General features: G+C 32.6%; 1 protein-coding gene across 1 annotated transcript; it reads left to right on the forward strand.

Moving 5' to 3' along the window:
- Positions 1-7,879: 7,879 nt before the first annotated feature.
- On the forward strand, positions 7,880-10,327 carry LOC114762639 (TMV resistance protein N-like). Its single transcript, XM_028952169.1, has 2 exons — positions 7,880-8,388; positions 9,202-10,327. Exons 1-2 carry the CDS (start codon positions 7,880-7,882, stop codon positions 10,325-10,327), a joined length of 1,635 nt encoding a protein of 544 aa, XP_028808002.1.
- Positions 10,328-15,471: the final 5,144 nt, after the last annotated feature.

Raw genomic sequence — 15,471 nt, forward strand, 5'->3', positions numbered from 1 at the left:
TCCCACTTTTTTTCTTTTAATAAATTACCATTGTTCTCTCTCATGTTCTCTCTCCTTATTAATGAGGGTATTTTTGGAAAAAAAAATTATACTTTTTACATATTAATTGTTCTTAACTAATTTTAACTGTTTTTTTATCAACGTAATTCGGTTATTTGTCTCTTATAATAAGGAACAGAGGGAGTAGTATAAATTAACTAGAAGGGTATTATTATTTCAATTCTCTTCACACATACTTTTCTCTTTCACCAAAGATCGTATTTTAACAACAATTTATTATTTTAATTTCTCAATCTTTGAGGTGATGAACAGGTCAGATTTTGTTATTTTCATCCCTAAATTTCTTTTTTCCGATTAAAATAAAAGGCCCGTAAGATAGGTTAAATTTGGCGCCAAGTTGACTTGATTGCGGGGACGCAAGTGTAAGTCGTATTGGAAGGCACATGGAGAGAAGAACGGGGACCCGTCCCATATTTTATACACCTTTTATTCCATTCACATTCATTTGTTTTTGGAAAGAAAACCTGCGGCATTTGTAAGCACACGCAAAAAACTTGGCCACTCATCTCAAATTTTTTTAAATACCCAACATGCACACCCCAATACTTTAAGCTAGAAATATTCTATACTTTGTCTTAGAGACAGTTTAGTAACCAACAGGATTGGACTTACCAGCAGAACGAAAGGGCTAATCTCCTGCAATATAATGAGCTAAGATTTGATTTCTTATATCATATTTAGTACCCAACAGTATCTCAAATAGAATTATCTCTCATAAAATAATACCTGCTCCTAAAAAAATAGAAATGTACAGTGCAGACAAAATATAACCTCGCTCTAGAGGCTTGGGCTCTCTTCTATGATATAATGGTTCAGGCAATATGATACTCCCGCCGTCCTATATATAAATAAGTTATAAATAATTAAATTACATTAATAAGAAAATTAATTCAAATTGGTTAATATTTTTTTGGCTGAATAATTTAAATTGGTTAATTAAAGACAATAAAAGTGTAGGAGATGTATTTTCTTAGGAAAAAAATAATACTTTATTCATGGAGGGGGTGAGTAAGTAAGAAAGACAATGAGCATAAGAAAGATAAGAGAGAATGTAATTAATTAAAGATAAAAATTAAAAATGTATTTAATTTTTAGATAAGTACAAACGGTAACTTTTAAAAAAGGACCCTATCCCAAAAATTGTAACTATTACACACACACACACACGATTGTTGGGTCTAGGGACTGTAGGGTTAAAAAGAATTAGATAACTATGTAAAAATATTCAATTTTTTAAGAAAAATCTTTAAAAAAATATTATATAACTCAAATTCTTATCTGGGTTACTAAATTTGTCAAAATCTTTCAGGTTATATGAACAAAAAATAGATTTTAAAATTTTATGAAATGATTCTAACGCCTTTTTTATTATAAATCTAGAGAGATGAGGATTTTTTTTTTTTTATCATTCTTGCATTGTATAAGAGCTTTGAACAAGAAAAACTTGGTGTCTACCATTATAAAGTCAGAAAATTGATTAAGGAGGCAATGGTGAGTTAATTTTTTATGTTGAATCTTCCTCCCTTGGTCTTGATAGTTTCATCTTGATTTTCATCCCCGGTTTTTATGTTAAATCAATAAGGACATTTTTTAATTGATTTTTCATATCTTATAAAAGTAGATTATAATTAATATAGAAGAATAAATACATCAAAGACAAAATATAAGTGGTTGCCCCATGTGAATTCAATAGATGGAGGTTTTGTTCCGTGTATTGCATTTATTTCGAGCATGAGTGTTTTTGGAATCCGGAGTTCATAATTGTCTATCTATTTTTCTTAATTTAAGGGGTAAATATGAAATTCTGAAGAAAAAAATTAAAGAAAAGGAAAAGGAGAAAATCTGTGCTCCTCATTTTCTTTATAATTTTTTCAAACAAATTACTTTTCCAACATAGCCTAATAATTTTCTCAATCTTTCCGTTTTTTTCCAAATTAACGTAAACAAGCCATCAGGATAAGTTAAAATTGTACTGAAGTCATGTGAGAAGAACAGGATGGGACCCAACCTCTGCCACCTCCCCCCCCCCCCCGGCCCAAAAAAAAATCATGCGCATGCCCCCATGGCCACATCATAAAGCACATTACGGACTCGCGAGCATCATGAAAGTAAAGTGCAAAATTACATAAAAACTTAAAACCATTAATTTTATTTTTGTATACATATAACATCCCAAAATTTTGACTTAATTATATTTTAACTCTTTAATTAAACTTTAAATCATCCGTAAATAAATAATAAAAAGTAATAGTATGAAAGTTTTAGAAAGAATCCTATATAAATACCATTTGAATTTTAAAACACTAAATTAGTCATCCTAATTTCATAAAAGACAAATAAGTCTATAGATATTCATTTGGGATTTGCAAATTTTGACAATTTACCCACATGCCATTTCTTTCATTGCCTTTTTGTCAGAATCAAAGAGAGTTCTTCTCTCTCTCTTTGGGTCCTTTTCTCTCTTCCTCACAATGTTCCTAACATTTTTCTCTTCAAAAATAATTACAGACCCTCTCCTCACTTCCCAATCATCTCTCTCTCTGAACTTCCAACTCCACTTCACCTGTTATTTGTGTTTCCTACTTTAATTACCTCCACTTTCCTCATGTTAACATTCTTCAATCATACAATGGGCTACTTCTCTATTCCTTTGGCTTCCTCATGCCGATTGGAGAACATATAGATGTACCCTGGGTTTTCTCATTTCTCATTTGAATATATATATAATGTAATTGCTATACAATGCTACTATTTTTTGGTAAATATCATCATTTTAATGGTCAATTCTATTACAAATGTACTAAATCATGAAACTTATTGTTAACATGTTTATTATTATATAGTTTAGGTGTTATACTTGGTGTTATACTAAAGTATAACACCTAAACTATATAATAACAAAAATTAATTCTCCCAAAATGTTATACTTGGTAGAAATTGACCAAGTCAATAGTATGATAATGGTCAAATACATTTTGCAAGTTGTCAATCACATTACATGTCTAGTCAATTCATTTAACTCAGCCACCCAAAAAATTGCATTGAGTCTATAAATGACTAATAACATGTTGCAAAATGTGTTATGGAAATGGTCATATGCATTTCGTAAGTTATTAATCACGTTATATATTTAGTAAAATTGTCTGACAATGACTAATAATAAGTTACAAAATACACTATGGAGATAATCTATTTCGTTTCTCAAGTTGTCAATCACATTACATATTTAGTAAAATTGTTTGGAAATTACTAATAACAAGTTACAAAGTGCGTTATGAAATAGTCAAATTCATTTTACAAGTTGTCAATCATGTTATATGTTTAGTAAATTTATCTAGAAATGACTAATAACAGGTTACAAAATGTGTTATGGAAATGGACAAATGCATTTCACAAGTTGTCAATCATATTACATATTATTTGAAAATGACTAATAATAGGTTGTAAAATATATTATGAAAATGAGTATTTTTATTTTGCAAGTGATCAGTCACGATGCATGTTTAGTACCTTTGTTCAATTCAATCCTCTGAGTTTCACCTAGTTTGTAAATAGCTAATAATAGATTGCAAAACACATTGCGAAAATGGTCAAATTCAATTTGAAAGTTACTAATCACTTTGTAAAGCATGTTGATGTTTTTCATTTTATTTTAGTAACAGTTTAGTTTTTTCACCAAGCTTTGCAAATCCTAAATTCTTACCTCATTCCTACTTAATCATTTCACTTATTTATATGACTCATTTATCTTTTTAAATTTTAAAAGGTATTTTTGGGTCTTTTTCCAAAGTTTTATGCAAAGTTTAAGGAGGTTTGTTGTAAACTTTTAAAAAGTCTAAACAGTACAACTTGCGGAGGGTACTAATTATAAAAAAAGATACGGACACATCCCAGGCAACACGCATTAAAGACAAAGCTCTCTGATATTTTCACACGTTGCTTTCCATTCAAGTTCACTTTTTCAAAGAAAAGCTGCTACGCTTGTAAGCACAGGGAGGGAGCTTTGGTTTATTCAATGGAGGGGGCTTTTCATCTGCGCATTACGTTCATTTGGAGCATTGGTGTTCTTGGAATAGAGTTTTGTCATAAAATTTGCCTATCTTTCGAAAACCCCAAGTAAAGCTAATTGGGAGGGGACTTTGAACTATCTATTTTTCTTAATTTAAGGATAAATATGAAATTTTGAGATAAAAAACTAAAGAAATGGAAAAGGAGAGAATCTGTACCCTTCATTTTCTCCCTAATTTTTTAAACAAATTATTTAGGATAGTCAAAGTTGTACGGACCACATCAAGAAAAGAATGGAAAAGTTTAGGCCTAACGTCAGGTTGACTTGCCCGAAGAATAGGGAGGGACCCATCCCAAATAACACGCATTTCTCCATCCAATGCGTCTCATCATTCCTACACTACTTACATGCACATGCAAACATCATCAAGCATATCGCCGGCTTTGCTTCTTTTCTAGGGTCAAAAAGTGATGAATCCCATTCTCATTGTGATTTCCCACGGCATTATGGATTAGTAGGCACTTTAAAAAAATTTTTGGCTCCATATTGTCTCAGAAATATGAAAAAAAAAATATATACTACCTTCCATCTCTAATAATGTAAGAACTAGTTAAAAATTTAATTCGATTATAAATATGAGATCTCAATCTATTATGTTTTTAATATTAATTTATTTTGTTTTCGTGATTGTATATGTTAAAAAGTTATTATCATGGAATAATTCAAATGCATATTACTAATGAGAATATTTTAAAAAAGATAATATCTATTTATTGCAAATAGCTGACTGACATAACTAATTTTTTTAATATTCACAAATTAGTTATCTAGTTCTTATATTAATCACAAGAGATAATATAATATAATGTTATCATACTCTGTTAACAGCCCAATGAATATAAGACACGGCGGACTTTATGCCACACATAACTCCGTGTATGTATGTTCATGCTTTCATCTTTAGTTGTCACCCTGAAAGTATTACAAAAATTTAATTAATAAATAAACACCCCAAATTTTCAAGCCTATGCATATAATATTAAATCATCATTTTTATATCTCCTTAAACTTTATATATATATATAATACCCTAAAACTTCGACTGAATTATATGCATATATCTCTTTAATTAAACTTTTAAGTCATCCATAAATAAATAATAAAAACTTATAGCATGGAAGCTTTATACACAAATGTAAAAGTTCAAGAAGGTTTATTGTAAACTTCTAAAAATTAATAAGGATATTTTTGATGAAAATAAGGTTGAGAAGATTATTTACTTATAACTTAACTTTGGAGATTTGTATATTTTAATGTGAAAGAATGAAAACACAACACCGAAAGACCTTGGTCATTTAACGATCCAAATGCATCCAAAGTAACGAGTATTTTTAGATGGTCAAAAGATTAAAAGGAGCCTTAGAAAAAGAAAAGGAGAAGGGACGTGGGGATGAAGAACATGTCCTTGCAATTGCTTTTCCTTTGATGGTTGAAAATTTAATGTGAAAGAATGAAAACACAACACCGAAAGACCTTGGTCATTGAACAATCCAAATGCATCCAAAGTAATGAGTACTTTTAGATGGTCAAAAGTTTAAAAGTAGCCTTAGAAAGAGAAAAGGAGAAGGGACGTGGGGATGAGGAACATGTCCTTGCTTTTCCTTTGATGGTTGAAAATTTATATGAACAGCAGGTAATAGTATTTAGATGTTGACTGTACTACCTCCCATATTCAATATAAAAACTAATTAATTAATTAAAATAGATTAAGAAAATTTATTAAGTTAGTTTAGTTTGTTAAATTAGTTATTTATAATAAATATGTGTTATCTTCTTTAAAATACTCTTATTAATCATATATATATATTAGCTTGAACAACTATTTGATGAAATCTTTAACACGTGAAACCACTATAATGATTACTTTGAAAACAATAAATAAATATGAGAGACAAAATCAATTGAAGTTTTATATTTAAAACTAATTTCAAAGTTAAACTAATTTTTATATTAAAAACTAGAGTTGGCATGACATAACATCTAGATTTTAATCTCTAGACGACGCGCGTATGAAAATGTTGATTGAAAACGAATCAAATACGCATAATATAGATATTGGGGTGGGTTTATCACAGGGGCTCTACGTGTGTATTTAATTATTAACGGAAAAATCACAGGAGTTCTACGTATCCACGTGTATATTTAATTATTAACCTTAACTCGATTCGATTTGTAAACATAAATAGCTTTATTCGGTTGTAAACCAAACAGAATCGCCTGTTGCTCAGCCCCCAAAAGAAAAAAAACTACCTCTCTGTTTCCTTTGAATATATGGTTATATAATTACTGAAAAAAAAGTTTAATCTTAATTCACTAAGTTTAGATAATCCAAAATAAATGTAATATTTTAACCATAAATTTTTTAAAAAATAATTTTTTATTTAAAATCTATTAGTTAAAATTTTAAATTTAGACTATTAAAATTGTATTTGAATGGTGTAGATTTTATAGTGATGAGTATTGACTCAGGAGGAGCACGTGTAGCACGTCAGCATGAGGTTGAAACTATGAACTAACAAAGACATGCGAGGAGGAGCATGGAGATTTCCGCTTGAGAAATTTGAGCTTTAGGTGGAAGCAGCACTTCCTTAGTTTCACATTCATTTTTCCAAGTCTTTGGTAGTCAGCGACAGCATTATATGTGTCTTTTGCTTCTATTTCATATGATAACATAATTTATGGGAAGGAGTGGCTGAGGGAAGGGGCATGGAAGGAGCAAAGTGGGCCCTCTGCTCATTCCAGTGTCTCTTTTTCTTTCACTTTTTGACAATGTCATCCGCCAATATTTATGATCCGCAAATGGATATATTAATATGTTGGAGGTGAGAAGGCCATCGTTTTTCCACGCAAACGCCATTTTTATTCATCGTTACAGTTTCGGCCCTTTTAATTGGAACATTCACAACCAATTAACAATATTATAATTTGAAAGGGACTGGAATTTAATTATTTTGTTTTAAATATTTATTTATTTTGTTCTCAAACAGTAACCACAATTTCCTCCGACCTCTCCCTCGATCCTTTCACACTTCTTTTCCATATTGTCCGTACGTACTCATCAATAACAACTCCCAATTATATATCTATTTTTAGTGGTTGTTCGAAACATTATAGATCCGCTTGAAGTTTTGTACTGATTGGGAGCGGCCTCCATCAGAACCGGTTGTTGCAGAGTCAATATTAAGTGCGGATGGCATTTCATGCGCCAGAGGATTACTGGCTGTAAAATGGGAAAATATTGTGGGGAAAAAAAGTTGGTTATGCAAGTCAAAGTGATCACTGGCGTGTCGTGGTGAGGGAAGGAGCATGGAAGGAAGAATGTAGACCCTTTTGACCTTTTCTCCAAACAAGCTTTCACAATAAGTAGGGCCCTTAGCTCTCTTCCCTTACTGCAGACAAAGAGAGAGGGAAAGAAGAAGAAAAGAGGAAGATAGAAAAGGAACAGAGAGAAATTGTGAGAAACCTGCCAGAAAATTCTAGTTTCAGCCATCTAATAACACCATCAGGAAGGTAGACACTTGAAAGCTTGTATATATTAAGAATTAGAGTTTAGACACTTCACCTCTAGCTGTAAACCTAGGTCGGTATATCATACATCTACAGCTTCCACTATTTTTGTTTTCCATTTTTTTTTTCCTTTGCAGTCTGATCATCTCATATTTCATTTGTTTGCTTTAGCCAAATGAAATGGTCTAGTTGTGTTGTAGGTCGTAATATTGCTGGTTCTTCAAATTATTGGCTTAAACATTTATGGCAAGTAACCAAGGAGGATCTTCTTCAAACTCTTCCAACTCCAATTCAACCCAAAGAACTTGGAACTATGACATCTTCTTGAGTTTTAGGGGTGAAGACACTCGTAAAGGCTTTACTGACCACTTGTACCATGCACTAAAGAGGAGTGGGTTCAGGGTTTTCAGAGATGATGAAGAACTTGAGAGAGGAGAAGTCATTTCCGAAGAACTCAAACAAGCAATTGAGGATTCTCTGTTTGCAATTGTTGTTCTCTCAAAAAAGTATGCCTCTTCTTCATGGTGTTTACAGGAGCTTGAACATATTCTTCACTCAAGAAACAATTTGTCTCAACAAGTTTTTCCCATATTTTATGATGTAAATCCATCTGATGTACGGCATCAAAGAGAAAGTTTTGCCGAAGCTTTTACTAGGCATCAGAAGCTTCAAAGGGACAATGAGGTCATGAAAAGTTGGAGAGATTCTCTCACGAAGGTTTCAAACTTATCTGGTTGGGATTGCAAGGATCGGTAAGTCCATTTCTCATTAGGTAAAATTATGCACAAATATTTTATATTTATATAATCATTTTATGGAACATATATTGGTCTAGATGCAGTCAGTTAGACTATTTATTTGACATGTATGTGTTCTTAGTTTAAAAATTAAAAAAAATTATTAAGATGAACATTTTAGTTGTAATGCACAATTATACTTCGTATTACAAGTGTCCTCATTCTTTTTATTGTTTATTCAATCATTCTTTCCATTTCTATTTACCACTATTTAACAAATGAGTTTTCACTGCTAACTTTCGTAGAAAAAAGAATTGTAAAACTTTTTTAATACAATTATTTGACATTGATACTATTAGTTATATTGGAGTATTGTGGAATCAACTTTATAGTGCCTAGTCATGTTTTAGTTATGTCGTCATTTATTCTAATAAATTTTGTAGCTATTTTTTTTTTGTATTTGAAGTTAAAAGTTTTAAACTTTAAATTTGTATTTTGTTAATTTTTATTTTTTTCGCATCCACAACTTTTTATCTTTGAACTGAAAAGCTTTAACATCACAACTAAATTAAAGCGCTCATTCAAAAAAAGAACAAGAACTGCATGTCTGGGCTGCTAATAGTGAAATTGTTTCAATGTGTTGATAATCAAAAAGAAAAAGAATATTAACAATTGTAGACATTAGAGAAACAAATATTATACTACCTTCAATCCTAATTATAAAATCTAATTTGTAGGTCTTATAATTATGACCGGAGGTAGTATAATTACAAAATAAATCAAAAGTTATATTTCACATGGCCATTCATACGTTGTTGAAACTTGTAGGTCTGAAGCAGAACTTGTTGACACAGTGGTTGAGGAGCTGTGGACCAAATTACGTCCTAGACTGCCACATTATACTGAAGGACTTATTGGAATTGATAATAAAGTGGAACAACTGGAGCCACTATTGGACATAGGTTCGAATGATGTTCGGTTTGTAGGAATATGGGGCTTAGGGGGTGTTGGGAAGACAACAATTGCTAGGGTTGTTTTTGAGAAATATCGTAGCCAATTTGATATTAGTTGCTTTCTTCACAATGTCAGGGCAGTATCAGAAAAAGATGGTGGTGAGGTTCAGTTACAAAGCCAACTGCTTTCACATCTCAAAATAAGAAACATGGAAATTGAAAACAGCTATGAAGGGAAGAAAATAATCCAAAACCGTTGTTCCAATAAAAAAGTTTTACTTATCCTTGATGATGTTAGTCGTATAGCCCATCTAGAAAATTTGGCTAATAGCCCAAATTGGTTTGGTGCTGGGAGTAGAGTGATCATAACAACTAGGCATTTAGACTTGTTGCGTGGATCACGTGTAGCATATCAACATGAGGTTCAAACTATGGACCCAAATGAAGCCCTTCAACTCTTTTGTCAAAAAGCATTTGGGAGAAGTGAGCCTCAGGAGGATCTATTGGAGCTGTCTAAAATTATTTGTGATTATGCAGGAGGCCTTCCTTTAGCTCTCTCTACTTTGGGCTCCTCTTTCTCTGGAAGAAGTACTGCGCAATGGAAAGATGCTTTGGATATGTTGAAGAAAGATCCGAACAAAGATATTTTCAGGATACTTAAAATAAGTTTTGATGCATTAACCGATACAGAACAAACAATATTTTTAGATATTGCTTGCTTCTTCAATGGTTGCAGTGAAAACAAAATAACAAAAGTATTAGAAAGTTGTGGCTTTGCTGCAAAAATTGGAATAACAACTCTCCAGGAAAAGTCTATGCTAAAGACATATGATGATATTTTAGTGATGCATGATTTGGTGGAACAAATGGGTAGGAAAATTGTTGTGGAGAAGTCTTCTAATTATATTGGAAATCGTAGTAGATTGTGGACTAATGAAGACATTGATAAAGTTATGGAAAACAATTTGGTGAGTATCGATCTTATCTCTTATTGGTTTTAATATATTTTACATCTTATTAATTTCTTGTATAGTAAATTTGATACTATTTTTCTTGTGACCAATGTTGTTTATTAGGGTACAAAAGAAATACAAGGTATGGTTTTGTCCACATCTTGTGACACATATTGGGATCTTGAACCACTTCCAACATTGCATAATGTTGTTTATCAAGGCACAAAAAAAATAGAAGGTATGGTTTCCTCCACATCTTATAAGGCATTTTGGGATCCTAAAGCATTTTTAACATTGCACAACCTCAGATTACTGATGATATCAAGTGACTTTCATCTCCCTCATGGCCTCAAATGTCTTTCTCATGCTTTGAAAGTACTTTATTGGACAAAATATCCTCTAAACACTCTTCCTTCTGGAACCCGACTGCGTGAACTTGTTGATCTTAGAATGCATCATAGCAAATTAAAGAAACTTAGCCTGGTAAGATATCTTATCCTTTGATGTTATTGATAGTGTAATTGATTATGCTAGTTAGCACATTGTGTTTTGTTCAATGATTCTCATATATTTGTTTTTCTAGTGCTCAAGGAATTTGAAGATTTTGGACTTGCGTTATTCCAAAAACTTGATTGAAACTCCTGATTTTTCGGAAATTCCAAACCTCGAAAGATTGGAACTTGAAGGTTGTGAAGAACTTGTTGCCCTTCATGCCTCGATCGGACAACTCAAAATGCTTCAAGCGTTGAATTTGAAAGGTTGCAAAAATCTTAGAGTCTGTTGTCCAAAAAAATTGGAAATGACTGCTCTGAAAGAATTTGTTCTTTCTGGATGTTTTCAAGTAAAATTTCTCCCAGAGTTTGGAGAAAGTATGCAAAATCTTGAAACACTTGATGCTGGGGAGACAAATTTAGTCAAACTTCCTGAGTCACTTGGCTTATTGATTGGTCTTAAGACTTTGAAATTAAGGGCCTGTAAAAATCTTGTTTGCCTTCCTCAAAGCATTCACAATTTGAAACGTCTTGTAGTTATTGATATATCTGGCTGCTCAAAGTTTTCTAGATTGCCAGAAAAGCTGAATGAAATTGAAGGCTTGGAGGAGCTTGACGCAAGTGAAACCAATATAGCAGAGATACCTCCTTCCATTGGTGGTTTAGAGAAACTCAAGAAATTGTCATTTCGTCGGCGCAAAAGGTCGATGTCATACCCCTGGAGCATGATTCTTCCTTGGAGGCATTCAATTTATAACGGCTTAACATTGCCTTCTTCAATGCTGAGAATTGAATCACTGATAGAATTGGATTTAAGCTACTGCAAGATTCATGATGCATTCATTTCAGATGACTGGAGGGGCTTATCATCATTGGAGAGATTAGATCTGAGTGGAAACAATTTTAAGAGTCTACCTGCTGGCTGCATAGCTAATCTTTTGAAATTGAAACATCTGTATTTAAATTCTTGCTCAGAACTTCAGTCACTGACACAGACTCCGCCAAGTTTATGTATCCTGGAGGCAGAAGAATGTGCTTCGTTGGAAACAGTGGGAGGTGAACAATTATCACATTTCTTTGCTTCAATTGACCAAGTATGTATAAATATCCATGTGTCATTATAGAATTCTATGTATTGATTTTGTTTTAAATTATACTTATATGTTCATTGGAAACAGTGGGAGGTGAAAACAACGCCTTGGATGGATGAAACTCTCTCGGTTGACTATTCCTGGACGTGAAATACCATCATGGTTTGAGCATCAAATTGATCTTTGTGTGGATGAATTTGGTTGGGCTTTATTGATGGTAGACATACCTTCTTGGGATGAAATGGTGGGAATTGGATTATGCACTCTGTTAGAAGGTAAGTTTTATTCCACTGAACCCGACCAAGAGAATCGGCTTTGTCGTGGAGTCTTTTTGATTTCGCAGTACATCCCGCAAATCACAAGACGATAAGGGCATTTGATTGTGATGGCGAGAAGAAAAGAAAGTCTTGTCACCTTTGGCTCGGGTTTTGGAAACATACAAAGGAATTCTGTGGTATGCCGGACTTAAGAAAGCACAGTCAGATTCCCTTAATTTTTACTGCCGGCCGTAATAATGCGAAAGTTTCAATGAAGTGTGGATGGCGTGTCATACGCAAAAGTGATTTTGAAAATAGCGGTAGCTCAATAATGAGTCGAAGTCGCATTCCAATATTGGACGAGGCGTGCCAAGTAAGTCACTTCCGTTACACTTATTATTTTCATTTTTATTTCAAGCTACCCCCTTTATCCCTAGTATTTTGTAAACACTTGCCCCACATTATACACACGCTCTTTCAGCCCTAAATATAGCTACCATTGTACCTCATTTATTAGTATTAAGAAAATTAGTGCAATCACTCCTCCGGTCCTTAATATAAGACTCATTTAACTAATTTGATTAGATTAAAGAAATTAGGTAAGTTAGTTAATATAAGAAATGTGACGCATTTTTCTTAAAATACCATAATCATTTTTCTTAATACCTTCTCTTCCTCTTCTACTTGATTATGGTTGAAGGAGTATCCATAAGGGTAATTTAGAGAAAATTGATAAATATGAGAAATGTGTCTTCTATTTAGGACCAAAACCAACTCAACAATTGAGTCATATATTAAGGACCGGAGAAGTAGTTATTTGTAACTAACTTGTCAAATCCTCTTTTACAATTTTTCATAACATTTAGTGAGATGTATTAATTAGTAAATGTTTTTTTTTAAAACCGAAGTGAAAATTAAGCCTTTTCATTTACGAAAAGAAGGTATATAAGTATTAACTAGCTAGGGGTATATTTTGATGTAGGAGAGAAAAGGGATGGATGGGTTCTTATAAAGGATTATTAAAACGAAGTGAGCAAGAGGCTTCTACTTATAAAGGAGTAAATTAAACAAGCAGCTTGTTATATTTAGAAAGTTGGAAAGACGAAAAAGATGAGCATTAGTTAAGGATATAAGTGGGAAAATATGATCAATTTTCAGATATTAACCAATCTGCTTAACTATCTTTTTAACATGTTCAGGCTAGATAGTTTTCTTTTATAGATGGTAGCAAGAGCCCAGAGATGGAGGGAGTGTGCGCGCGCGCGCGCGCGCTCACAAATAATAATTTTCTGCCTGCCTACTTTTTTTTGATACGCTTTTTTTTTTGATACGCTTCTGCCTGCCTACTTTTGCCCGTCCTTAGTTATTGAAATTTAGGGCTCTTTCAATGTTCAATTGATTCACCGAAATGAAGCCATAATTAACGCCCACGCACATATGAGATTAAAAGTAAAATTAAAGTATAGGCGGAAGACGAAAACAAATGATTGTAAACTTACTCTTTAATTTCTGTAAATTGAATGAATGTGTGGCAAAAATGGAGCAACGACGAGAAGTTAACTTGGTTTGTTATCATAAAATGAAAAACAAGCAGTACACAGTAGTTACGTAGATGGTGGCGTGCAACTTAAATTAATGGTAACTAAATAATGTAGCAGCAGCTTAGTTATTTTTGTGATTTGATTGTGTTGTTGTGATGACTACGGTTGCAACAAATTGTGCAGGATCTTCGTATACCTAGCCCCCCATGTTGGCATAGAGTATTTGATAATGCGCTCACTACAGCATTCACGAGATATGGTCCCATAACGCTCCGAGGCGAAGGTAAGTTCCACGCAAACGCGACTAATATATTGCCTGGGCTTGTTTTATGTATTATTCATACTCTACAATAAAAAAAAAATGAATTTCCATATATTAGCCATTTTGGACCAAAAACTGAAGTATTTATTAAATTTTTAAATTATCTTTATTTACAACTTTAGTATTTTTAATTAAAAATATACTTATAAATAAAGCTAAAGTATATACATTAATTAAAAAACAACAAATTAGTAATAAAATTTCTGTTGCTATCAAAAGTAGTGATGAATTATCATCACTAAATATTTTTATTTTGTAAATTTAAAATAACATATGACAATCGTCAGTTGTTGCCATGTATCATGGCGGCAACATACCACCACCTCCTTTATGTCAGGTCACCATGTGTCCATCATTCATATTTATTTTCAAAATAACTATGATTATTATTTTAAAAAATCCTTATTTGAGACTAACAATTACGGTTAAAAGATTAAAAATATACTTTTTTAAAAAATTTTATATAAAAATAAAGAATTAAAAGTATGCTTTAACCTATAAATAATGATAGGCTCCAATTGTCATTTTATTTTTAAGTTACTTCAATGATTTAACTATATATATTTTATATTTTATAATTAGGATTGGAACAATACTTTGATATTTATATGATATTAGTTCTTGACAAAAGGAAGTATCAATACGTTTGCAACCCCCTCCTTTTATTCATGTATCTTTTGTTTTAATAACTTTTAAGCCACGCTAAGGCACGAGGAAATTAAATGTAGTGGAGAGTGTGGATGGAGCTTGATACAAGAATGCTCGAATATGACTAATAGACCTCATTATTTTTTATACATTTCCATGTATAATTTTAGGTTTTTTGGCACTAATTATTAGTTACTTGGGGCATAATTAATGGTAAGTATGCACAAAGGGTAATGAAGTCATTTTAGAGGTTTTATGTGCTTTTTTGTTGTCTGTGTGATTTTCTATGTTAAGATATTTAATCCCTTCGGTTGATTGTGCGTGCAGGTAGTTGCAAGTTATGTGAATTGACGATAAATGCACAAAAATGGCAAGAAGGACCAATCCAGGAAAATGACGACGAAGGATTAGACGAGTAACGCTACGTTTTGCTGAGGTTCTCATATTCGATTCGAGGTTGCATATGTTCAGATTCACCTAACTCTCATCTTTGTTTTGTTTGCCCATTTCTCTCGATCCTCCACCTCTGGTCGTCATCTTCTCCATATCCACCATCTCCATCTTCATCTCTTATCTTCATCGATCACCGTCTCGGTCCTCTCAATTCCACCATCTCCTCTCGTCCTTCGGTTGCAATTCCGTCTTCACTTGCCGAGAGCCATGATTGAGAGTCATGTGAACCTCGGTGAAATGCGGCGTGTGCGTCCATGAACAGTGAGTTCTTGCATTCCTTGATGATGAAGCCAATTTGAGTTCCTCAAGCTAATATGCGGGAGTTTAATCGTTCCTATCTAGTTTCAGTTTCCAATCTCTACGTATATTGATTATAGTCTCTAGGTGTC

The sequence above is a fragment of the Neltuma alba genome, unplaced genomic scaffold (assembly GCF_004799145.2).
Source record: "Neltuma alba isolate B1F8T4 unplaced genomic scaffold, ASM479914v2 tig00001748_pilon, whole genome shotgun sequence".
NCBI classification, from domain to species: Eukaryota; Viridiplantae; Streptophyta; class Magnoliopsida; order Fabales; family Fabaceae; genus Neltuma; species Neltuma alba.

What these genes read in the sequence shown, in the direction of transcription:
- LOC114762639 (XM_028952169.1), top strand. Translation starts at nt 7,880, where the DNA reads ATGGCAAGTAACCAAGGAGGATCTTCTTCAAACTCTTCCAACTCCAAT. An exon ending in GGTTGGGATTGCAAGGATCG is followed by an intron (nt 8,389 to 9,201) that starts GTAAGTCCATTT and finishes TGAAACTTGTAG; the next exon opens with GTCTGAAGCAGAACTTGTTG.